Source organism: Engystomops pustulosus, chromosome 5 (genome assembly GCF_040894005.1).
Source record: "Engystomops pustulosus chromosome 5, aEngPut4.maternal, whole genome shotgun sequence".
Taxonomy (NCBI): domain Eukaryota; kingdom Metazoa; phylum Chordata; class Amphibia; order Anura; family Leptodactylidae; genus Engystomops; species Engystomops pustulosus.
The window spans coordinates 52,488,796-52,515,487 of record NC_092415.1 but is presented as its reverse complement, the minus strand read 5'-3'; the positions used below and the strand labels follow the sequence as shown (position 1 = coordinate 52,515,487).

The window sequence follows — 26,692 nt, the reverse complement described above, 5'->3', positions numbered from 1 at the left end:
TTTTGTTTTATTTTTGCTCTGAACCTGTCGCCAGCACTAGACATTTGAGACCTCCACTAGTACCTTGCCTACCTCTTGATCTGCGTCAAATCTAACTTTTAATCCTCATGTTCCTTCAAATCATAAATTGCCGGAGGCGCAAGGCCCAACTATGAAGTCAAGCTCTCTCCACCTCCACTCGGCCTCTACACAGAAGAACCTACCCATCCAAGTCAACCTCCACTGCTCTGCTACCCTCATGCACACCCTAGCGAAAGTACTCACCTGTGGTGTTTCTAAGAAGCTTGCCGGCATCCAGGAACTGCATCATTTCTGCAGCTCCTGGATAAACATAAAGACTTTGCATGCGTAAGAGTGGCAGGAGGTTGCTCTAAAACAAAAGAGGGGCAGTTCTACTGAGAGGCGGGTGGAGTGGACACAGAGAGAGCTTGACTTCACGGTTGAGCTCCCAACCTTAACTTTATGATACAACACAAGAAATATGGATGGATTTGGTAAAAAAAAGGATGGATTTGACTTGATTGAGAGCTGGATAAGGTAAATATTCATTGACCTGGTGGCAGGTAACCTTGACGTATTTGATATGGAAATCCCCATCATTGCCTTCATTCCAAAACTTTACCAACCCCCCCCCCCCCACACACACCTTTACAAGTGGTAAATATGTGTGTGTTGATGGTAGCAGCAAGACTGTAAAAAATACATTTTTATTCTAGTATTGAAGTTTGCTTCCAGTTGGATATTACATTAAAGTGGAGGTGCTAAGGAGCAGTGTAATGCAGAGAGCAAAGAACACCACAGCATTATGAGTCTCCCTCAAGTCCAGCTACAATCTTGGAATATAAATGTATGGTCCTGCTGCTACCAACACACACAAAGGGGAAGTTTTAACAGCTCTAAAAGTCCAATAATTACTTGACACTCCTAAAAATATCAGTGGCGCCCTTAATATTGTACTTTTCCATAGTTCAATATATTTTAGGTTATAGTTTTTTACAATAGCAGAAAAGATTTTCCATTCAGAAGTGTCCAATAGAAAAAATATATAGCATTAAGTAGTATAGTTGTATAGGCCGTTTCCATTGACAAATGTGCACAATTTAATTTTTGGCATGATGTACAATTAAAGGATATCTGTAATGCAATTTTAACCCCCAAACTAAAGTAGTGTGAAAGATTCACTTTAAGACATAACCATCAGCCTAGTGCCCAAACTGCAACCTAGACCCAATTATTTATCGCAAAGCGCCAACGCAGAAATGTAATTTGTGATTTATACTCCCTTCTCTGTCACAGTTTTCATTGATACCAGCCCCTGAGGACACCAATAAAGCAGAAAATAGAAGAAATTTGGGTGATCATTGTAGCTTCCCTCCAGGGTCCCATAAACAGGTAGAATTGTCTGAGTAGGAACTACAATGATAATCCAGATCTGTCCACACCTTCCCACTCCTCCAGTGGTCCCAAGTAGCACTGTCACTTTAAAATAGCTCTGTGCACAGCAAGTCCTGGGCTGTCTGGGACTGCAGGAAGATACCTGGAGTCCTCTCTGGTGATGGCCTGAGTGCCCACAGAAAGGGCTCTGAGTGCCACCTCTGGCACCAGTGCCATAGGATAGCCACCACTGGCCTAGTTTATCTACTTTCCTCCCTGTGCATTTATTGTATTCTAGCTCTTGTGTAAGTATATACCACAACACACACACAGACACAGAACCACCAAGTGGATCCATTACAATCTTGAAGTTGACACGTCTTACTTTTTCTCCATCCTGTTGCCATAGCAGTGTCTCCTATACACATTGGTTTAAGGAATACTTGTAACTATTCCTATGTGTTATGTCCCTAGTGAAGTCTCACTTTATTAAATGCTCTGTTAAGTCTCATGAGTGCAGAATGATGGCTAATGGGAAATCTCGTGGCTAAATTAACTCTTGCATTGACTGCGGAGAAGAACTGCTTCATTGTGCTGGATCATTCCTTACTGGCTCGTAAAAGGACAGTTCTCTGACAGAAGCTTCTTGTGTTTCCTGTAAAATGCCACATAAGGGTGGGGTAAGAAATTGTTACAATATGAGTAATTTTGTTTGAAGATATTTTCTCATCCAGAAAATTAAGTTTTTTGTAAAATCTGCCAAAGCAAAAAAAACAATGTGCAATGCAGATCCATGCAGATGTTGCTTTGAACATATTTGAAACAATGGCAAAGACTATTTGGTAAAGTTATATTTGTGTTTTGTTTCTAGCTTGAAAAAAAATGTGCTTCCCATACAGGACGCCTGGGAGCATGATATACAAGAGACACTTACTCCTACATCCAGGCACTGTGACTGAAGTAATCGTGTTATAATTTTTATCCATGGCATCTTTCCTTCTAAAATCAACTTAATAATTATGCTAATGAGCCAGAAGGGCTCTGGGGGATGTTACCAGAGCCCCTCTGTGCTGCAGCTTGACAGGCTTTTACATTGTGTAGAGAACTTTCCTCTCCCACTGTGTGCCAAAACTTCTCATGTTGCTGTCAGATCACAACAGAAGAGGGAGGGGGTGGGAGTGCTGAGGAAGCAGGGGGGAGGGAAAGACAGTGTAAAAAGTCTGTAAAGCCAGATCATAGAGGGTCAAGGGTATTGTCACCGGGTCATTTGCTGAATTTTAAAAGTTTATTTGTTTCCACACCCACCTTCCCTTTAAAATCTAGGAAGTTGACTACATTCACAGTGGAAGATAGTGTGGATCTTTGAGTAAGTACCCCAATGTTATCATGCTTGATTGTAGGTTTCCAAGGAAAGAGTCATGCCCCCCCTCAGGTTCTGGATAACCCTTGTGGCCATGCTTACTAAGTGGTTGGGGGGGCTATATGCACTGATCAGATGATACCTTCCCCCCCCCCCCCTGCATGTGTCGGTAGAGTTTGTCAAATGTGCAGGAAAAACATTGTAAATGGATCCTAAACAGTGTTGGACTAACCAACCAGAGTACAGAAAGATCCTTCAGTTGGCCTATGGTCTCACATGGACCGATCTGTATTGGAGGTTGGGTGGTCAGATTAAAGGGAACCTGTCACCAGGGACCTTATTTTCACTAAAGACAAAGGGATATTTTCAATGCAGCTGTAATCAACTTCTGCAACTTGCCTTTCCTAAGGATTTGCATTGCAATATTATTGTGTGTTATAACTTACCTTGCACCCTGACAGAATCCTCTGCTTGGTCCCAAAGGTTGGCTTTGGTTTGACTGTATTTCAAAAAAGTGACTTGTCTGTGCTGCTCACTAATCATCTCCCAGCTCCTGTACAGCTCCTCCTTCCACCACTGATGTCAGCTCGCCATGCTGTAAGCTTTGTGAATGAGCAGGAGGGAAGAGCAGTACAGGAGCACAAAGGTGGGGGCTGAAAGCTGAGGAGTGAGCAGCGCAGACAAGTTGTTTTTTTGAAATGCATGCAAACCAAAGCCCAACCCCTGGGAGTAATCAGAGGACTGTATCAGGGTGCAAGGTAAGTTATAACACACAATTATACTGTAATACAAATGCTTAGAAAAGGCAGAAAGGCATATTTGCAATACAGCTGTAATGGGCTCTTGCAGCCTGTCTTAGAGGAAATTAAAGGGAACCTGTCACCAGGGACCTTATTTTCACCAGAGACCAAGGAAACCTAGTTCTGGGGTTCCTGAGCTTGTAATGGTTCTAGGATAGTGCACATCCGCTATTGGGCTGGTGTCATAAGGGGTTTCAATAAATATTTTAGACTGTGTGTTTTTTACTTTGTGGGTCCAACTATGATAGAGAATACATACTAAATCCATCTAATGACTGATACACCCAACAGACCAAATTGACTCCATTTACCAAAAAGAAAAAAAATTACTAATTTTTTTTTTTTATGTAAATGTGACTAAATCTGTTTTGGTGCCACCAGTAATGTAGATATAAACAGAACCAGACATTGTGGACTTTATTTGTTACTAAATGTCTTATTTTAGTGTATATATTTTACTCTTTCTTATATACAGCAAATGTCTCTGTAAAATATAAGTTGCCGTTTTGATGTTCATTTTTGTCTTTCTAATGTTTGTCAAGCTTTTTGTCTAACTTTGCACGAAAAGCATTTGTAGAATCTTCTAACCAATTTATAAGAATTGGGCATTGTTTCTCCATTGTGCTAATGATCTTCTTATAATAGAAGCTATCAGTTCTTGGAAACATAAACTATGGAAATTGTGCATTGGATTGGTTATGTGACTGATCCAAGTCTGTAATGATAGCAGCTGCTATGAAATATTCTGCCATAATTATCTTGAATTCTTCTTACAAATCACTTGGAGCTGTCATGGAGTGACCCATGCAATTTGCTTTAGAACATCTAGACTACTATTTGCCACTTTAAATACATTTAATGGTGGTTATATTGTTATATTTGTTATGTTCCAAATTGTTTATAGAGTTTTTTTATTAGAAGTTTGATAGTGTTTACTTTGCTACGCATGGTTTCCTACAAAGGTTTATGTTGGCCATGTGAAACATTGCAGATTTTTGTTCCTTATTCTTTTTTAGTATATTGTGTGATTGTGGAAAAATACTTTATCTGCACTTGTATATAATAAATAAAAGTGAATAGTTCATCTGGAAGAGATTTTTTTGCAGTGAAAATAATCTCTAAATGTCGAAATGTGCTTTGTGCTGATAAGCATTGATGGACACAGTATAAACTGTTCGGAAGAAAACGCTACTTGGTCTATTTATAGCACGGTGCACTCTTAATTTACTATTTCCTCTAAGACAGGAAAATGTTATGCAGCCAAAGGGCTATAAATAATTACACGCAGTACAGAGGCTAGGCAAGTACAGTTGTAATAGTTTCCCAAAAAGAAGTCATTAATGAAAAAGCTTGATAAATGACCACAGACCACCTATGTTACTGGAACACATTGCTTTAATAGTAACAGACCAACCACACGCTGTTTTATGCACTCGACTGTGTATTTGATGGAAGTAGTTTTAACCAAGAAGTTGGTTGACCATTTACATGAGCTCAGTTTTGCTAGAGCTACCATATTGTTTTGGGACGGTGTTCAATGGGGATATAAAACTAGATCCATGAAAGCACGGTGAGGCAGCTTTCCAGGACAATAATCTTTATCCCACCATATTCTGTATTATTGGAGTGCTGCTATACTGTATCTTCATTACTCTTTGTCACTGACACGGCTTGGTCACTGATACGGCTTGGACAGACCATAATTTTTTACAGGTGCTGCTCCATACTACTTTTTTAAAATTTTGGAAATGCCTACCTTTCGTGTGTATGATTTGTGTGTGGGGTATTCTCTTCTTGCCTATTAGAAGGTGCACACATTAAAACCCAGCTGAACATGTATGGTAGGTGTATGGCTATCTTTGGGATGAGTGCAAAGCCATACACATTCCTGTCTTAATATATTGGTCCAGTAACAAAGCTTGCTACATTTGAAACAATATGTCCATGATAAATATTTCCATTTCTTACCAAAGAAGTGATGTTTTTGTACCTTCACATAAGACCTGTTTTTCCACAGCTAAGAATTGTCTTATATGCATTCTATTCTTTTCACAGACTAATTCATTTTCAGTGGGTGAATTAGTTCTGTTTAAACAGGTCGAAGCTCCAATTCATAGGAAAATAAATGTTGTATTTTTTATGGCTTTTTGATTTTCTATGGCTGTGAAAGCCGGTCATATGACTAAGACCTCTTACTATGTGGTGGACATGGGATATAAAATGCTAGGGCCTGCATTTCATCTGCATAGTGTACCATGTGTCAGACACTTTTTTTTTTAATGAAGAAAACTGTCAGTCATCAATAACATGAAAATATTATAATTTTCATTATATTACACCTCTCTATATATATGGAGTCTCTGTATTATTATGCTGTCTTCACATCTTGTGAACATTCCCTATGGCATACTCGTTATCTTTGGTACTTGGATACTTCTACATTAAATGCTGATCCTAGCATGAGATTTTAATTTTCATGTCATATTTGTCTTTACAGCTGGGGAATGGCGGTCAACGTGTACTCTACCTCGATAACCCAGGAGACTATGAGCAGACATGACATCATTGCATGGGTGAATGACATTCTTTGTTTAAACTACACAAAGGTCGAACAACTATGTTCAGGTATGAGATTTCCTCTTTATTTTAACCTACATCAGACCTATAAATAAGGTTTAAAGCATTTAAACCCCATGCTTGTAATATGAATATAACAAAAATGACTTTACAAGCCACCAATGCTGTTTTACTTTATAAAAAGCAAAACTGTGGTGCTTTTTCGAACTTTATTACTGTAATATAACATTTGCAAATGCTATACTGTTTGTGGTTTGTTGATGCATGGATGAATGACTGTAGTGAATTTTAATACTGATACAAGGATTAATAGTGTGAGAGATGGTGATTTATATGGCCTTTTAGTTACTCAACCATACTACTTTTATTATTCCAAAAACTAATGGAGTCCTTATTAATGGACAAAGTGGTGTATGAGTTTCTGACAAATGCTGGAAATACTGAAATACTGAAACATGGGACAACACAATATATAATAAATCAAGATTCACACTTAGCGTTAGCTTTTACCTCCAGTGTGCCATGAAAATGCTACATTGGCACACTGCATGGAAATACTAATCTCCAAGGGTTTTCTAGCTAAATAATCCAGGAAATGTTGTTTCCCAAAGTGTAAGAATCCTGGAAGTGGAAGGATGGTCTAACCCTGACTCAAGTTCTTGGCAGGTGAAGTCACAATATGTAGAATCTCCTATTATCATTATAGCATTAATTAACATTCTCATTTTTATATGTTGACCCTGGGATTCTGTTTCACCATGTTTTTAAAGGGTTAATGACTCTGCGGCTAATGAGAGGCCATTCCACATCATTGTGTTGCGTGCATAAACATTCCTAGCGAGGGAATGTGCACATTTTAGCTACTCTTCGTCTCGGATGCCATATAGTTTATAACACAAGATTGCACTGTAAGCACTGACATATTTTACTCCAGAGACGCTGCAGATGTCCAAGCAGAAATGGTCAAGCAGTGGTAACCTCCGGGTGTTTATTGGCAAGATGATTACATTCATTTGGAGAACTTGTAGCATTCTAATATTGCTACAATGGAAACTGTGAAAACTTCCCATCAAGGCCAAACCTAAAGTGTGTTACTAGAGTACAAATCACTGAAAGCTCCTTTTGTATTTCATGTCACATATGACCATTTGCATTACATAACTACACTTCTGATCAAAAGAAAAACTTACTCTGATATATAGAAAGCTAGTCTCACCATTTGCATTGAATTCGTGAAGCAGTAACATTGACTCCTTGGGACTGGATTGAATCCATGGATTTAATAATGGCTGCGTTCAAGTATGGAGGCCCTACCCCATCTGCTGGTGCACTGATCTTTATTATATTTATTATAAGGAAGTGCTGGAAAGGACATCAATGGCGTGTATGTTCCAGCTAGGGTTTTCTCCTATGCATGGTAGGGGTCGGCCCCAATGTTCATTAATGCAGGTTCTGGGGCACCATTAATGGAGCTCCTGTCTGTACCATGGGATGGGTCTTTGGGACCAGAGCTAAAGGTACACATTGCCACTATGTTTTGTTTTGCTGATACTGGTAGGAGAGGGAAAGCTACTGTGTTAGGTAGTGTTCAGATGAGCAGGTCTTTTTTTATGTATTTTGTTGATCTTGTATATAGTGGGTCTGTGATTGCAGACTGCTAATAAAGACTGGAAGACAAAACAGGTTTGAAACTACAAGTCTGCCTTTGTCTCTCTGTGAACTGTCTTGCTCTCACTAGTGAACCGATTCCCAACATAATATATATTTGATAGATATATATCAGGAATCAAAATGCGCGCACGCACGCACGCACACACACACACAGTGTTGGGGGACGGCAAACTGGGAATTTATCTAGGGCCCCCCTGTCCTTAAGGAGTCCGATGCATGTGGACTTTTGTGCGCAGAGGATGTATTGCTCTTTTAATACCCCTTGGATGAATCCCAGGTGAAGATGCTGATCATCTATCCGTCTAGTCTATATAGTTATCCATTTCCTATAATTTGTCTATTTGCTCTCTACATATCACTTGTTGTGCTATAGCCGTCTATATTTGCGGTTGGCTGTACATTGCCCCAACGGTCGTGTGAATGCACCCTTAGAAGAATTTCTTAATGAAGTATAAAAGAAAAATGTTCACAACGCTATCTCCCCCTTCCTCCCCACACTGACATGACGGTTACTCTTAAACCTTAAAGGGGTATTCTTGTCTGGGCACTCACATTCAGTTTCACTAATCTTCCATTTATAAACATTTCTTCAATTGGATGTTATAAAAAAAATGTTCCTGTGTGAAGATAATTTCTCATAAATGTAGTCATTCTGTCCCTTAGAAACGAGATGGCTTCCTCGGTTACGACCACGTCACTCTCTGGCAGCAGGGGCCAGACATGCGCTATAGAGCCCTGTCTGACCTCCTGGATTCAGCAATCATTACCACAGGACGGCTGTGGGACCTGCAGTAACTCCCGGACATTTCATATACAAACACCTTTTGTTTCTTTGTGCAATCCCTCCAGCAGAGGTGGTCGTATCCGAGGAAGCCATCTCGTTTCTAAGGGACAGAATGACTACATTTATGAGAAATTATCTTCACACAGGAACATTTTTTTTAAATAACATCCAAATGAAGAAATGTTTATAAATGGAAGATTAGTGAAACTGAATGTGAATGCCCAGACGAGAATACCCCTTTAACGTCTAATATTGTAATCACTAAATTCACTTACCATATTTTTCGGACTATAAGGCGCACAAAAAATCCTTTGATTTTCTCAGAAATCAAAGTTGCGCCTTATAGTCCAGTGCGCCTTCTCTGTGAACCATACTTATAGACAACAGCTGCCTTGAACTGTGCACAGGTCTGCCACCTGCTGGTCATTCATCCTTATAATCCGGTGCGCCTTATATATAAACCTAGACGTTTTAGCAGGCATTTATTGATGGTGCGCTTTATAATCCGGTGCGCCTTATAGTTCGAAAAATACGGTATATAACCTTTGATTCCATTCCTACAACTTTTTTATGGTGTATTTGACAAGGAGTTTTACTACACTTATGATTTAGTGCTATATAATTTCAATGCATATGACAAGTGTGGCTGTTTTATATGAATATGTCTATTACTATGTTTATACTCCTATATAAAGATCTTAAAGGGGACCTGTCAGGGTGATTTGGAACATTAAACCACGCCTAGGTACTTATTTAAATGAATATACTATAATATTGCCATTAGGATATAGAAAATAAAGCATGACTTTTCACCTGGTCTCTGATCAGATAACAAGATTTATGATTCTGTAAATTTTGTTGGCCATCAGCAAACAAATAATGGTTGAGTGATGGGCAAAGGATATGGTGTTGTTTCTATGTCTCTAGAGGGTTATGGAAGCCTTGAACATTGACCCGCAGTAGAAAGTACATTTAATGACTGTTAGGATAAAATTCCCAAGAGGTGCGCCATTTTCTATTTTAGTATTGTGGTTAGTCTACTGTAGGAAACAGATTAATCAGCAGCTAAGAAAACAAACATTGAAATACTCCTTATAAGGACTTACAGCTACGGGCATCCTTTCTATACTGACCTCCCTGTACCAACAACTACTGTATTTCATTTAGGCTCATATCCTTTAAAGGAGACCTGTCACCTTCCCTGACATATTTGCATTAGTAATATTCATATTCTCTCATTGAAATAATAATTCAAGAGCACTTTTTCTCATGTCTGTGCACTGGATTTTTCCACTGTTATTCCCAGGAAAATGTATGTATAATGTATGTATAATGTATGTATAAATTGACAACTGGGTGTTTATTTTCCTCTTATGAAGTGGGTGTGTCTCTGCACAGTGTGGCCCTTCAGCGCTGATTGGACAGTATTAGAGAGTATATGGACAACCCTATTAGTTGATATTGACAACTTTCAACTGCAATGTAATGGTAATGTTCTTGTGTACCTTCACTGTTATCGCAGCTTTAGGCCCTCTGCACACAAACATTCTCCGTCCATGGAACCGGACCTGTGGGCTGCTCAGATATCATGGAACAAGCTCAGCGGACGGGAGTCCTTGCATCACCATGATAGATATCTGATTAAAGGCAGGGCTGGCGACAGCACTGAGCATACCTGGGCAAGTGTCTGGGCCCAGAGATGCTGGGGCGCCACATTAGGGTGTACATAAGGAATTCATAGCAGTGAGGGGTGTATCTAATGAATCCATAAGGTATCAGAGAGGCTTGTATAAAATGACCATGAAGGGGCTGTTAAGTATGATAAATTAGGTAGCAGGAGACTGTGTTTTTAAGTTTCTGTATTTTTAAAGCTGCTGCCTGAGTTCACTGCAAAGTGGCCTACTGAGGCTCTGTAACACGGCGGCCTACTGAAACCTGGAGCCGACCCTGATTAAAGGACTCCCCTTATGCCTGCAAAACGGAAGGACTGCCACTATAACAACTGTAACAATGCTTGTGATGCTATTTGGTTGGCAGGCAGTGACACATATGAAGGAGAAATATGATGCAAGGACTCCCGACCACTGCACTTTGCTTAGTAAGTGGGAACTGACCAGCATGTGAGTCCGGTTCGATAGACCAAAAATGTTGGTGTGCAGGTAACCTTACAAGTATCACTTTTTAGTTGAATAATTTTTTTTTTTGTATAATATGAAATTTTATGTAGCATTAAGTTTGCATTGGAAAATTGGATTTTTTTTTTTTTTTATAGTTCTAGCACCATTGGGAGGGGAGGAAATAAAATTTTTTTAATAATATATTATTACAATGTCATTATATATTAGATAATTTGGAAGTTACTACATCAGTTCATGGAGAATATCTGCCAATCAGCGTTGCTGTCTATAAGTATATATTCCTATGTATCGGTAGTGGAATTCATCTATTTGCAGTAGTAGAGCCTTCTCGGAGAGAGATCAAAGTCCTAGAAAATCTAGTGATACAAGCTCTGTTCTTCACTTCTGCAGATTATATTTCCCCGGGGGTATGTCTTATTGGCAAGAATATGTATTGAGAAGGTGTGAATGTGTTGATGTATGCACATTATTATGTGTGTACATTGCTGGAGGCCGGATAATTACAAAAACGACTACATTGGTCCCTGAATAGTTTTCCTGGCATTTCATGATTAATCATTACAGCAGGACATATAGTAAATGGTTTTAGCAGTATTTCCCAACACCTGTATAACCCATTAATCCAGTCACCTGTTATCAGTGTCTCATTTCTAATCTGCCTCGTACACAATGAGCTGCAAGGAAACATCGATGAAAACTTTCTTCTCCGTCAGTATGTCTTTCAGGTTGGCGCACAGACAAATATTTATGATTCATTTATAACTTTCCTCTCTGTTTGTACTGTGTGTCCTGAGAAATATGGGTTTGTAATAGTTCCCCTCTACTCTTGTATTACTTTACAATCACATTATTATGGCAGCTATTTTATAACTTGCCAAAACAAACAAAAGAGTGAAAAAAAAAAATACTATAAATAATAATGTTCAGATTTTAAACCAAAAATATGCATTGTGGTTATGGACTTCACATAATATGCAGTTATATCAGTTACGCTGCTAATGTTCGGCGGTAAAGAGATATGTCACCAGACCTCAGATCACTTTCATTTGGATGCTTGTGTTTTACTACAGTCTCTTTTAGACAGATATGCATTTTATTTAAAGGAAATCTACCATCAGGATTATGGATTATAAACCAAGTACACTTACATGCTGGTGTGTGCCCCCTTTGTCATTATCCGCTCTTCTTTAAGCTTTTTATGTCTAAAATTTTACAAAAAAAGGCTTCAAAGTTAGCCTGAGGGTCTCCATGCTCCATAAAAGTTAATGGAGTCTGGAGCCCCTTAGGCTAGTTTGCATAATTTTTAATGCATAATTTCTCATAAATCTAGGGCATAAGAAGTTAAAAGAAGAGCAGCTCCTAATAAAGGGGGCACACACCAGCATGTAAGTGTATTTGGTTTTCCCCTTAAAGAGGGCTTTTTTACTACCTCCAACTTTTTGCATCTTTAGTAGTTGCCGCTGCCACCTCCACCATATGAAAGAAATCAGAACCATTCATTTTAGCACCTTATTTGCTAATTAAACTCTCTATGGACAGGTTGGTGGTCCCCATCTGTTTAGTCCAACCCAGGGCCACCCTCGTGAGAAGAAGGCAAATTAGAATACTGGTGCTGACACAGACTGCAATGATTACTTGGGAATGATGGAGGTTAAAGAAAAAATGTAAATGTAATTGCTTACATCGATGGATCTGCCTTTATTATTAAATTAAAGGGATTCTCTAGACTTTTGATATTGATGACTTAATTAATTGACATTGATTGTGTATTATTTGCCCCCGATTCCTCCCAGGACACTTTTTTGGTCTCTTCCCTTCCTTTCTGGTTTATACAATATTACAATCCTTTAGTACATCTCATCTTTGCTTGCGAATGCCACAGTTTGTAGGGGTAGGTCTAAGCTGTCCATCCATGTTAGATAGCTGTTAATGAAAAGATTCTGGTAACTCCTGTCCCTCAACAACATACACATGTGAATACACATGTATGTGTACTGAATTTGGAAAATAATTGAGGTCTGGAGGTGACCCAAAGGATTGAGTATATGAAAATCGAAAATTCTCTTGATAATGTCTCTGGTGGAAGTTTCAGACACCACCGTACACAAACTGTTGGTTTGTGTTGACATAAATGTGATGTTTAATGGCCAACTTTAGTTTGGCGCAGCTGGCTAATATACATCAGTAGGACATTTAGCCCATTCTAATGATGGGGGACACTCTAAAGGTTACATAACCACCCCAGAAGTTGTTTCTCAGCATTTGAGTGTGTAATGATCGAACACTCTCCCACAATCGTAGCATTAAGAATAGAGATGAGCGAACACTAAAATGCTCGGGTACTCGTTATTCGAGACGAACTTTTCCCGATGCTCGAGTGCTCGTCTCGAATAACGAACCCCATTGAAGTCAATGGGAGACTCGAGCATTTTTCAAGGGGACCAAGGCTCTGCACAGGGAAGCTTGGCCAAACACCTGGGAACCTCAGAAAAGGATGGAAACACCACGGAAATGGACAGGAAACAGCAGGGGCAGCATGCATGGATGCCTCTGAGGCTGCATAATCGCACCATTATGCCAAAATTATGGGCAACAGCATGGCCATGACAGAGTGACAGAATGAAGCTAGATAGCATCTAAAACATCCAATAATTGACCCTGACACTATAGGGGACGGCATGCAGAGGCAGCGGCAGCAGGCTAGAGAGTGTCATGGCGACATACCCTAAATGGACTCAGGCTTCAAACCAATGGGTGGCAGAGAGGAACCAAAGCAGGTGAGCAAGAAGCGCTCAAATAATATCGGTACATGATAAAAGTTTGCCAGTATATTTTGTGGATTACACAGCAGGGTGGCGACAAAGTTAACATGGAAGCCATGAAAACAACCCAAAATTCTGCCTGACACAGCTCGTTTGATAAGGGGACCATGTATGGAGGCAGTGAACTAGTAGTAGATTAAAGGTGCTGCAGTTAAAACTATGTTAGTTGGATCTTGGCATGGAGCTGGCGCTCCGCTGCCAGGCGAGCTGTCGCCAATCCAAGCCCCTGTCTATAGGCTACTCCCCAAACAGCACTTCTAAGAACCTTTTGTATAAGATCAAGTGTAGTAGCGTTCTTATAAGTTTAGGATATGCCGGGTGAGGGGAATGTAAACAGATGCGCAAGAAGCGCTGAAATAATATCCCTAAATGGTAAAAGTTTGCCAGTATATTTTGTGGATAACACAGCAGGGTGGCGACAAAGTTAACAACTTTGATGTGGAATCCATGAAAACAACCCAAATTTCTGCCTGACACACCTCGTTTGATAAAGGGACGATGTATGGAGGCAGCTATATGGACGACTTTTGGAGGTAGCAATGGAGACAACGTGTGGAGGCTGCTATGGAGACAATTTAATTTGGATAGTGCCTGTATGTGGCAGTCCCAAACATTTTTCAAACCAGAGGAGCAGGTAGGTGGCCCTCCAGTAAAATGGAATAGATTGAGTGCCTGTATGTGGCAGTCCCAAAAATTTTTCAAACCAGAGGAGCAGGTAGGTGGCCCTCCAGTAAAATGGAATAGATTGAGTGCCTGTATGTGGCAGTCCCAAACATTTTTCAAACCAGAGGAGCAGGTAGGTGGCCCTCCAGTAAAATGGAATAGATTGAGTGCCTGTATGTGGCAGTCCCAAACATTTTTCAAACCAGAGGAGCAGGTAGGTGGCCCTCCAGTAAAATGGAATAGATTGAGTGCCTGTATGTGGCAGTCCCAAAAATGTTTCAAACCAGAGGAGCAGGTAGGTGGCCCTGCAGTAAAATGGAATAGATTGACTGCCTGTATGTGGCAGTCCCAAACATTTTTCAAACCAGAGGAGCAGGTAGGTGGCCCTCCAGTAAAATGGAATAGATTGAGTGCCTGTATGTGGCAGTCCCAAACATTTTTTAAAACAGAGGACCGGGTAGGTGGCCCTCCAGAAAAATGGAATAGATTGAGTGCCTGTATTTGGCACTCACAAAAATTGTTTCAAACAGAGGACCGGGTAGGTGGCCCTCCAGAAAAATTAAATGCATGAAGTACTATAGCAAGAGCCAGTGGGCCCTGTCAAAAAATAGCCATTTTCCTCTGCTTTACTGTACAAAGAGGAGGAGAAGGAGGAAAATGAGGAGGAGGAGGAGTGGATCAATTATTCAGGTTGAGCTTCCTTCACCTGGTGGAGATTGGAAATTCTGAGAAATCCAGCCTTTATTCATTTTAATAAGCGTCAGCCTGTCAGCGCTGTCAGTCGACAGGCGTGTACGCTTATCGGTGATGATGCCACCAGCTGCACTGAAAACCCGCTCGGACAAGACGCTAGCGGCAGGGCAGGCAAGAACCTCCAAGGCGTACAGCGCCAGTTCGTGCCACATGTCCAGCTTTGAAACCCAGTAGTTGTAGGGAGCTGTGTGATCATTTAGGACGATGGTATGGTCAGCTACGTACTCCCTCACCATCTTTCTGTAAAGATCAGCCCTACTCTGCCGAGACTGGGGACAGGTGACAGTGTCTTGCTGGGGTGACATAAAGCTGGCAAAAGCCTTGTAAAGCGTACCCTTGCCAGTGCTGGACAAGCTGCCTGCTCGCCTACTCTCCCTCGCTACTTGTCCAGCAGAACTACGCACTCTGCCGCTAGCGCTGTCAGAAGGGAAATACTGTTTCAGCTTGTGCACCAGGGCCTGCTGGTATTCATGCATTCTCACACTCCTTTCCTCTGCAGGGATGAGAGTGGAAAGATTTTGCTTGTACCGTGGGTCCAGGAGAGTGAACACCCAGTAATCGGTGCTGGAATAAATTCTTTGAACGCGAGGGTCACGGGATAGGCAGCCTAGCATGAAATCTGCCATATGCGCCAGAGTACCAACGCGTAAGAATTCACTCCCCTCACTGGCCTGACTGTCCATTTCCTCCTCCTCCAACTCCTCCAACTCCTCTTCTTCTGCCCATACACGCTGAACAGTGAAGGACTCAACAATGGTCCCCTCTTGTGTCTCGCCAACATTCTCCTCCTCTTCCTCCTCATCCTCCTCCACCTCCACCTCCTCCGATATGCGCTGAGAAACAGACCTGAGGGTGCTTTGGCTATCAACAAGGGAATATTCTTCCCCTGTCTCTTGTGACGAGCGCAAAGCTTCCGACTTCATGCTGACCAGAGAGTTTTTCAACAGGCCAAGCAGCGGGATGGTGAGGCTGATGATGGCGGCATCGCCACTGACCATCTGTGTTGACTCCTCAAAGTTACTCAGCACCTGACAGATATCAGACATCCACGTCCACTCCTCATTGTAGACTTGAGGAAGCTGACTGACCTGACTACCAGTTCTGGTGGAAGTTGACATCTGGCAGTCTACAATCGCTCTGCGCTGCTGGTAAACTCTGGATAACATGGTCAGTGTTGAATTCCACCTCGTGGGCACGTCGCACAACAGTCGGTGAGCGGGCAGTTGGAGGCGGCGCTGCGCTGCCCTGAGAGTGGCAGCATCTGGGCTGGACTTCCTGAAATGCGCACAGATGCGGCGCACCTTCGTGAGCAAATCTGACAGATTGGGGTATGTCTTGAGGAAACGCTGAACTATCAGATTTAACACATGGGCCAGGCATGGCATATGTGTCAGTCTGCCGAGTTGCAGAGCCGCCACCAGGTTACGGCCGTTGTCACACACAACCATTCCCGGCTTGAGGTTCAGCGGTGCCAGCCACAGATCAGTCTGCGCCGTGATGCCCTGTAATAGCTCTTGGGCGGTGTGCCTTTTGTCGCCTAGGCTCAGCAGTTTGAGCACCGCCTGCTGTCGCTTAGCGACGGCACTGCTGCTGTGCCTAGAGCTACCGACTGATGGCGCCGTGCCCACGGATGGTAGTTCGGAGGAGGAGGTGGAGGAGGGGTGGGAGGAGGAGGAGGCATAGTAGGCCTGAAACACCTGGACCGAGGTAGGCCCCGCAATCCTCGGCGTCGGCAGTATATGAGCAGCCCCAGGGTCAGACTCGGTCCCAGCCTCCACCAAGTTAACCCAATGTGCCGTCAGCGATATATAGTGGCCCTGCCCGGCAGCACTCGTCCACGTGTCCGTGGTCAGGTGGACCTTGTCAGAAACGGCGTTGGTCAGGGCACGGATGATGTTGTCTGACACGTGCTGGTGCAGGGCTGGGACGGCACATCGGGAAAAGTAGTGGCGGCTGGGGACCGAATACCGAGGGGCGGCCGCCGCCATGAGGTTGCGAAAGGCCTCGGTCTCTACTAGCCTATAGGGCAGCATCTCCAGGCTAAGCAATCTGGAGATGTGCACATTAAGGGCTTGGGCGTGCGGGTGGGTTGCACTATATTTGCGTTTCCGCTCCAGCGTCTGGGGTATGGAGAGCTGAACACTGGTGGATGCTGTGGAGGATCGTGGAGGCGACGATGGGGTTTTTGTGGCAGGGTCCTGGGCAGGGGACTGACTAGCAGCTGACACAGGGGAAGGAGCAGTGGTGTGCACGGCCGGAGGTGAACGGGCTTGTTGCCACTGAGTGGGGTGTTTAGCATTCATATGCCTGCGCATACTGGTGGTAGTTAAGCTAGTAGTGGTGGAACCCCTGCTGAGCCTGGTTTGGCAAATGTTGCACACCACAGTCCGTCGGTCATCCGGTGTTTCCTTAAAGAACCTCCAGACTTCTGAAGATCTAGCCCTCGCCGCAAGAGCCTTCGCCACGGGAGCTTCACTAGTTGACACATTTGGCGCTGATGCACCAGCTCTGGCCCTGCCTCTCCGTCTGGCCCCACCACTGCCTCTTCCAACCTGTTCTGGTCGAGGACTCTCCTCCGTCTCAGAAGCACTGTGTTCACCCGGCCTCTCAACCCAGCTTGGGTCTGTCACCTCATCATCCTCCGAGCCCTCAGTCTGCTCCCCCCTCGGACTTCCTGCCCTGACAACAACTTCCCCACTGTCTGACAACCGTGTCTCCTCATCGTCGGACACCTCTTTACACACTTCCACTACGTCAAGAAGGTCATCATCACCCACAGACTGTGACTGGTGGAAAACCTGGGCATCGGAAAATTGCTCAGCAGCAACCGGACAAGTGGTTTGTGACTGTGGGAAGGGTCCAGAAAACAGTTCCTCAGAGTATGCCGGTTCAAATGCCAAATTTTCCTGGGGGGGAGGAGGCTGAGGTGCAGGAGCTGGAGGAGTGGCGATTTCGGTGACATGGGTGGACTGCGTGGAAGACTGACTGGTGGTAGACAAATTGCTCGAAGCATTGTCAGCAATCCACGACATCACCTGTTCGCACTGTTCTGGCCTCAACAGTGCTCTACCACGAGTCCCAGTAACTTCAGACATGAACCTAGGGAGTGTAGCTCTGCGGCGTTCCCCTGCTCCCTCATCAGCAGGTGGTGTCTCACCCCGCCCAGGACCACGGCCTCTGACCCCTGCAGTAGTTGGACGCCCACGTCCCCGCCCTCGTCCTCTACCCCTAGCCCTCGGTTTAAACATTTTTAAAATGAGAGTTATAACTTTATTTTTTTTTAACTTTTTTTTGTTTTTTTTTGTGTTTTTTGTTTTTTTTTGTGTTTTTTGTTTTTTTTTTTGAGTTTTTAAAACCAAACAATGCTATCCTATTGCTATGGCTATTTTCTAGCCAAGTATCAAAGCACACTACTATGCCAGATGAGATGACACTGAGTTAGTGCCTAATTGAAATCCAACCTCTACTAAATTTTCCCACTTCGGTCTTTGCTATGGATATGTGCGTCACTAAGCGCAGAACACAGCGGTCGCAAGTCTCACTACAAATTGCTCAGAATTGGCTAGTACATGCACTGCAGAAAGTACAGCCACCAGCAGATCAACCAGAAATCAAATATATAGAACGCTACTGTAGGCGTAAGTAAGCTCTTTGTATTCTCCTATGGCTATTTTCTAGCCAAGTATCAAAGCACACTACTATGCCAGATGAGATGACACTGAGTTAGTGCCTAATTGAAATCCAACCCCTACTAAATTTTCCCACTTCGGTCTTTGCTATGGATATGTGCGTCACTAAGCGCAGAACACAGCGGTCGCAAGTCTCACTACAAATTGCTCAGAATTGCCTAGTACATGCACTGCAGAAAGTACAGCCACCAGCAGATCAACCAGAAATCAAATATATAGAACGCTACTGTAGGCGTAAGTAAGCTCTTTGTATTCTCCTATGGCTATTTTCTAGCCAAGTATCAAAGCACACTACTATGCCAGATGAGATGACACTGAGTTAGTGCCTAATTGAAATCCAACCCCTACTAAATTTTCCCACTTCGGTCTTTGCTATGGATATGTGCGTCACTAAGCGCAGAACACAGCGGTCGCAAGTCTCACTACAAATTGCTCAGAATTGCCTAGTACATGCACTGCAGAAAGTACAGCCACCAGCAGATCAACCAGAAATCCAATATATAGAACGCTACTGTAGGCGTAAGTAAGCTCTTTGTATTCTCCTATGGCTATTTTCTAGCCAAGTATCAAAGCACACTACTATGCCAGATGAGATGACACTGAGTTAGTGCCTAATTGAAATCCAACCCCTACTAAATTTTCCCACTTCGGTCTTTGCTATGGATATGTGTGCCACTAAGAGCTAAACACAACGGTAGCAAGTCCCCCTGCTAATTCCTCACAAAATGGTACTAGATGCAAATTAAAATAAAAAAAGTAGAACGTTATTGTAGCCCTAAGAAGGGCTGTTGGGTTCTTTGAGAATCACTCCTGCCTAACAGTAAGCTAATAGAACACCCTAACGCTTTCCCTGACCAGCAGCAGCTCTCTCCCTAGCGGCATCCAGACACAGAATGATCCGAGCAGCGCGGGCAGCGGCTAGTCTATCCCAGGGTCACCTGATCTGGCCAGCCAACCACTGCTATCGACGTGTAAGGGTACCACGTCATGCTGGGTGGAGTGCAGAGTCTCCTGGCTTGTGATTGGCTCTGTTTCTGGCCGCCAAAAAGCAAAACGGCGGGAGCTGCCATTTTCTCGAGCGGGCGAAGTATTCGTCCGAGCAACGAGCAGTTTCGAGTACCCTAATGCTCGACCGAGCATCAAGCTCGGACGAGCATGTTCGCTCATCTCTAATTAAGAATCCGGGAGAAACGATTGCCGATACCACCTTAGGTATATGTTCTACAGATCAAGAGCCTCGGCTGTAGGGCGCAAACATCTAGCACACCATTGTATACAGTCTGTATGGAAAACCTTGTCCAAAAATAAATCTGAGTGGTCTTCGTTCTCGTAAGAAATTGCAGACAGTATATCCTTTCCCAGCACAGCTTTCTAAGATATATTAGTAATGACAATGTTTATTTTCTCTGAACATATTAAGTGTTCTCCTACATAAGGAGTTGGAAAGCACAGCTGATCACTTTGTGATGACAGCACACTACTGTTCCAATCTGTTAATACCCTGTGTATGATTCTCCTGGCTTCTCTCCATAGGTGCTGCCTACTGCCAGTTTATGGATATGCTCTTCCCAGGATGCATAAGCCTAAAGAAGGTCAAGTTTCAAGCCAAGCTGGAACATGAATACATTCACAATTTCAAACTGCTGCAAGCCTCATTTAAAAGAATGAATGTTGATAAGGTATGACTTTGGCAATAATAAATAGTTCATAGTTTCTGCTGTGTTTGCTGTCTACTGAAAGTTTTGGGAAAAATGCGGTCTAGCTGGGTAATGTCTAAAATAGTAAGTGGCAAAAAGCCAGAGCGTGATTTGTATCTCATCAGCATCTCCTGGGAAACTTGCAGGGCTGTCGAGTCTACATGAGACCAGGCATCTGTCATTCAGTATGTTATATGAAAGCATGGTTACAACAGCCATAGGTCTTTTATCGGGCTACATTTTTCACCATTAACCCATCAAGTTTACCATCACTACATCCAATTTAATTTTAAAGGAAATCAACCACTAAAAAAAAAATTTAAAAACCTATACTTGCCTCCTCTCCTCTTAATCTTAATCCTGGCGCTATCCATCACTTGTCTTGACACACTGGTTATAATTAAGTTACTCATGACGTCCCATCACTCTCCCATGCTCCCAGTATGGGAGAGCGAGTTGTGGGGGCATGCATAATAAGCAGCCCGGAGCGCAGGACATATTGTCCCCGTGCTCCATGCTGCTAATTATAACTTTCTTTTCTAAGTGATCCAGGCATGTCAAGTTTAGCGAAGGACAGCACTGGGATCAAGATGAAAAGGAGTGGAGGTGAGTATCTATAGGTTTTTTAATGGTTGATTTCCCTTTTAAGTATGTAGGTTATTAAAAATTTACTATTAAAACATTCAGTCGCCTCCAGTGTCAGCTGGGCGCTCACTATAGAATACTTCATATGAAGCTGTTATTCATATCTGTATGTCCAAAAGAGGCTCCCAGCTGATTGTCAGGTCCAGAATATGTTCCTAATACATTAGATGGTGTAAGCCTTCTAATGTATTGGTGCATCTAATGCATCTGAGAGCCCTTGAGAACTGAAATCACAAATGTCATAGAAGCACCAATCTTAATGAATCTCTGCCAACGTGTCATTCTGATCACATCAAACATCTGAGGATCAGAAAAGATTGGATAACTCCTAAATACAGCCAATAGTAAGATTACCTAGACTATAATGTACCCACAATACTTTAAAGCAGTAGACAGATGTATGGATGGAGAGACAGATGGTTAGATTGATATATGGACGGATAGCATTGACATTACACAGCAGAGTCTCTATAACTACTAATAAACACACAAACACATTTTGTTTACTATGTAATTTTTTTACATTTTTACAAATCATGGATGGCAATGTCTGGCAGTGCTGATAACAAGTAATGCAAGTTTCCTCCTCTAACTTACTCTGTAGCTGCATTTCCATAAAAAACATTCACACAGTGTAATATTTTTAGGTTCTTATTTTACTTTGGAAATGAGATGATGCTTATCTTGGGCAGCCCATAGTCATCTCTAATAGTTCATATTATAATTGTATAGTTTATAATTATAGTTTATTATAATTGTATCTCCCTTAACTTTATATTATACTGAAGCTTCGGGTGAGTTTTCCTTGGGCATGTATTACATTGCAGGATATTATTACACTTTATTGGAGTGGCAAGTTGGTGCGTGATGATGCATTTGGCTAATAATACAGGGTTACCAAATGGCAGAAGTAAATTGCTTCTACCGATGTTCAGCATGTTTCCCATGATGTACCTGTTCTTAGATGGAAGTGACCCCCATCTCTCTTAATGGCCAGCACCCCATGTGGCTACTTTGGTGCTAGAAACATCCCTGCATACAAAACCCATAAAATCACATATCACCAACATCTATTTTCATAACTCAACAGTTCATGTGTCTCCTTATTCCCTCAAAAGAACATTGCACAGTTGCACATATGCAGAGCCACCCCTGTAGGAATAATAGACATTCTAATATGTTTATTCATGTAAGTATTTTGTAGTTTGTAACTTTGCCTGAGCACCTCTGCAGATTTCACATGTATATCCAGCAAGTCTTATTTGCTATACAGTGAACATGCCATGCGACTTTATGCCCTGCATAGATTCCTATCCACCTAGTAGTATTCCAAAAATATACTGGCTGTAGATTACGGTTTATATCTTATCACTTGCTAACATGACTCTCTTATTATCTCGCTTCCACAAGATGAGTAGTAGTGTTTTGTCTACTGGTTCTCATGCGGTGTAGGACTTGGTGGACTACTGCTGCAAACTAAAATATAATTTGCTTATCCAACTTATTGTAGTGAAGAAACTTTTATTATATATGTTTAGTTACAATTTCCACCTGAGATTTACAATATAGAGAGAGAAGCTCATTGACGATGTATAATTCAACCTCACCCTCTCCAGTTTCAGACAGTCAGGGACCATTGGCTTCATGGTTCATCCTAAATCAACTTGTAACTTGAGGGGATGTAGAGGAAGCAGACACACCCAAAATGTGGAGACCATTACTACGGTATATGCAATATATTTGGGGGAACAAGTACAGGATTGACATGAGCCCATCTGCTTCAAGTTATGCCTCTTCTAAAGAAGGGTCGTGCACAAATTATATTGGTGGAAAAAGGGAACATGTCATGTTTACATTTGTTGTTTTTATATTTCTCTTTTGAGTATTTGTGCTAATGTAATAATATCATTTTTTAGGTCATACCAGTAGAAAAACTGGTAAAAGGACGATTCCAAGACAACCTGGATTTTATTCAGTGGTTTAAAAAATTCTTTGATGCCAACTATGATGGCAAAGAATATGACCCAATGGAAGCCAGACAAGGACAGGATGCCCTGCCACCCCCAGACCCCGGTGAACAAATCTTCAACCTGCCAAAAAAATCTCATCATGCAAACTCTCCCACAGCAGGTACAAACAAGGATAAATATCTTTAAAGTAATATTTTATTTCTATGATCAAAAGAAAGAGGTTTTGTATTTTTTATAATTCGGCTTTAGTACATGGGCACTTAGTGGTACAGGGAATCTTTTTATTTTTAGGGAGGATATTTCATATCTTTGGAAAGTTAATTTGCCTGCAAGTGCTAATGCCTGAAGAATGTGAGTAGCTCTGAGCATCATTCCATCCTGGACTGGAGTTCAGTTCCAATATCCCTTTGGTGCGCTGTCATGTCATGGCATACTTAATGTGCAGTTCCTCAGGGTCCAAGCCACCCTATATGACCCCATTGAGATTGATGGAATGTATTCTGCATTCCATTATTGTTTGTCTGTCTTGTATTCTCTTTTTTCAAGTTATATCTACAGATCAGTGTTATACAGTTCTCTGACATATACCCTGTGAGGTTTACTAAATACAGTATGTACATAAACACTACAGTAAAAAATAATTTTTGGAATTGTAAAAATGAAAAGAATTTTTTGTAGGTAAATGATGTTCAATCATAGTTGCCTTTATTTATGGCCTCCCTAACCAACCATAACTAACCAATGCCACATGAAGTGTCCATGTCTAGCTGTATATTAAGGTCTTTAATCTGCGCTGTTGGTTCATTTGCTAATAGTAGCACCCAGGTAAGAGACTACTATGAACAACTAGGACAATATTATGCTGTCACAAAGCTCTAGTCTCTGATGACACTGTTATGCTGCCAGAGGCTTTGAGTTCCAGGGGCACTGCTGTGTCCAGTAACTTTCCATCTCAGATCGAATTCATCAGCGATAAAAGAAAAATTGAGGCCCAATGATTACATTCAGAGAAAGAGCCCACTGCATTTAGGGAATATTGATCATCAAGAACACCTCTTCTAGTGTTGAGTGTCAGAATTGTAAAATGCACATGAATATGAGGATCCAAAGTTTCCCAGCAGAGCATCTCAGTACCTTCATTTGCTGTCTTTATTCCACACACTCCGCTGTGGACATGGCGCCAGGGCGGTGGACATGGCGCCAGGGCTGGTTGTTGTCCTAGTTTAAGTACTAACATCCACATATCAGGAACACCACTCTTTCAGAGTTATCTGGCTTTTACAGTTTATTTTACTCATTTTACTGCTTTCCACAAAACAACTGTGTAAGAATGTGCCTACTTTTCACTTACTACCGATTGTATGCCACTACTTGATAAGTTGCAGTGTCATAAAATGGTCAGTCTCATGCACTTTTGCCTATCATTTGTAATTTTATAGAAGGTCTTCTGTGTTTATTACAGTAAATTTGCAGTCTGATAATATACCATATACACTCACCGGCCACTTTATTAGGTACACCATGCTAGTAACGGGTTGGACTCCCTTTTGCCTTCAGAACTGCCTCAATTCTTCATGGCATAGATTCAACAAGGTGCTGGAAGCATTCCTCAAAGATTTTGGTCCATATTGACATGATGGCATCACACAGTTGCCGCAGATTTGTCGGCTGCACATCCATGATGCGAATCTCCCGTTCCACCACATCCCAAAGATGCTCTATTGGATTGAGATCTGGTGACTGTGGAGGCCATTTGAGTACAGTGAACTCATTGTCATGTTCAAGAAACCAGTCTGAGATGATTCCAGCTTTATGACATGGCGCATTATCCTGCTGAAAGTAGCCATCATATGTTGGGTACGTTGTGGTCATAAAGGGATGGACATGGTCAGCAACAATACTCAGGAAGGCTGTGGCGTTGCAATGATGCTCAATTGGTACCAAGGGGCCCAAAGAGTGCCAAGAAAATATTCCCCACACCATGACACCACCACCACCAGCCTGAACCGTTGATACAAGGCAGGATGGATGCATGCATTCATGTTGTTGAAAATTCTGACCCTACCATCCGAATGTCGCAGCAGAAATCGAGACTCATCAGACCAGGCAACGTTTTTCCAATCTTCTACTGTCCAATTTCGATGAGCTTGTGCAAATTGTAGCCTCAGTTTCCTGTTCTTAGCTGAAAGGAGTGGCACCCGGTGTGGTCTTCTGCTGCTGTAGCCCATCTGCCTCAAAGTTCGACGTACTGTGCGTTCAGAGATGCTCTTCTGCCTACCTTGGTTGTAACGGGTGGCGATTTGAGTCACTGTTGCCTTTCTATCCGCTCGAACCAGTCTGCCCATTCTCCTCTGACCTCTGGCATCAACAAGGCATTTCCGCCCACAGAACTGCCGCTCACTGGATGTTTTTTCTTTTTCGGACCATTCTCTGTAAACCCTAGAGATGGTTGTGCGTGAAAATCCCAGTAGATCAGCAGTTTCTGAAATACTCAGACCAGCCCTTCTGGCACCAACAACCATGCCACGTTCAAAGGCACTCAAATCACCTTTCTTCCCCATACTGATGCTCGGTTTGAACTGCAGGAGATTGTCTTGACCATGTCTACATGCCTAAATGCACTGAGTTTCCGCCATCTGATTGGCTGATTAGAAATTAAGTGTTAACGAGCAGTTGGACAGGTGTACCTAATAAAGTGGCTGGTGTGTGTATACCCGAGTATAAGCCAAGGCACCTAATTTTACCACACAAACTGGGAATATCTATTGACTTGAGTATAAGCCTAGGGTGGGAAATGCATTGGTTACAGCCTCCCCCAGTATATAGCTAGCCAGTCCCCTATCCCCAGTATATAGTTAGTCATCCCCCTGCCCCCCAGTATAAAGCCAGCCACCTACCCTAATAATAATAATAATAATAATGTTATTTTTATTTATATAGCCACATCTAAAAATATAATATTATACTATAGAGTACAGTAATATGAAACAACAGTGAGGGCCCTGCTCTTAAGAGCTTACAGTATATAGCCAGCCTCCTGCCCCATCCCCCAGTATGTAGCCAGGCAGCCTCCTGCCCCCTCCCCCAGTATGTAGCCAGCCAGCCTCCTGCCCCCCCCCCCCCCCCAGGATGTAGCCAGCCAGCCTCCAGCCTCCTCCCCCCCCCCCAGGATGTAGCCAGCCAGCCTCCTGCCTCCTGATCTGGCAAATATTGGTGACAGGCATTGAATTTTACTGGTGGGTCACTAGTGTCCTTGTGATCAGCATATTGGCTCATGCTTGTTCGCCGGGGATGTAACATCTTTTCCAAACAGACCTGATCTGAAGTATAATTGTAAGGAGACCTTGATTTCCTCCTACTCCAGTTATAAGCTCAGGCTAATAACAATGAAATACTGTGTTACCCTGCAACATGATGGCTCATTGTCTCACCAAATGGGATGTATTTTCAGTCCGTGTGGTGGAGGGCTCTGTGCTGGTGGGAAGGAATACACACATACCTTTGTGTGTGAGGTAATCTTGCTTTCAGTAGAAACAGCATGTAGTCATGTGAACTGGAACGTGTCCAGATGTAAAGTGCCTGTCCAACAGCAGTTATTGCATTCCTATACTTGAAACATGACTGACCACAGTGCATAGCATCAGACATAACTGAGAGGAAGGCTGGAAATGTCCCATATATATGTGCACAGCGCCTGAGAACACATACAGAGCTACTAATGGCCATAGAAAAGCTATAAAGTGCAAGCT

The 26,692-nt window shown here is 42.5% G+C and overlaps 1 protein-coding gene across 4 annotated transcripts in view; it reads left to right on the top strand.

The window, feature by feature from the left end:
* Window positions 1-26,692, top strand: part of MAPRE2 (microtubule associated protein RP/EB family member 2) — a 110,770-nt gene that overhangs the window by 58,660 nt on the left and 25,418 nt on the right. For all 4 annotated transcript variants that reach the window (XM_072151959.1, XM_072151960.1, XM_072151961.1 and 1 more), the window contains 3 exons: window positions 6,032-6,159; window positions 20,165-20,310; window positions 22,890-23,103. In XM_072151959.1, the coding sequence (XP_072008060.1) occupies window positions 6,039-6,159; window positions 20,165-20,310; window positions 22,890-23,103 (481 nt within the window). In that variant the 5' untranslated portion in view covers window positions 6,032-6,038. The remainder of the gene's footprint in view (window positions 1-6,031; window positions 6,160-20,164; window positions 20,311-22,889; window positions 23,104-26,692) is intronic.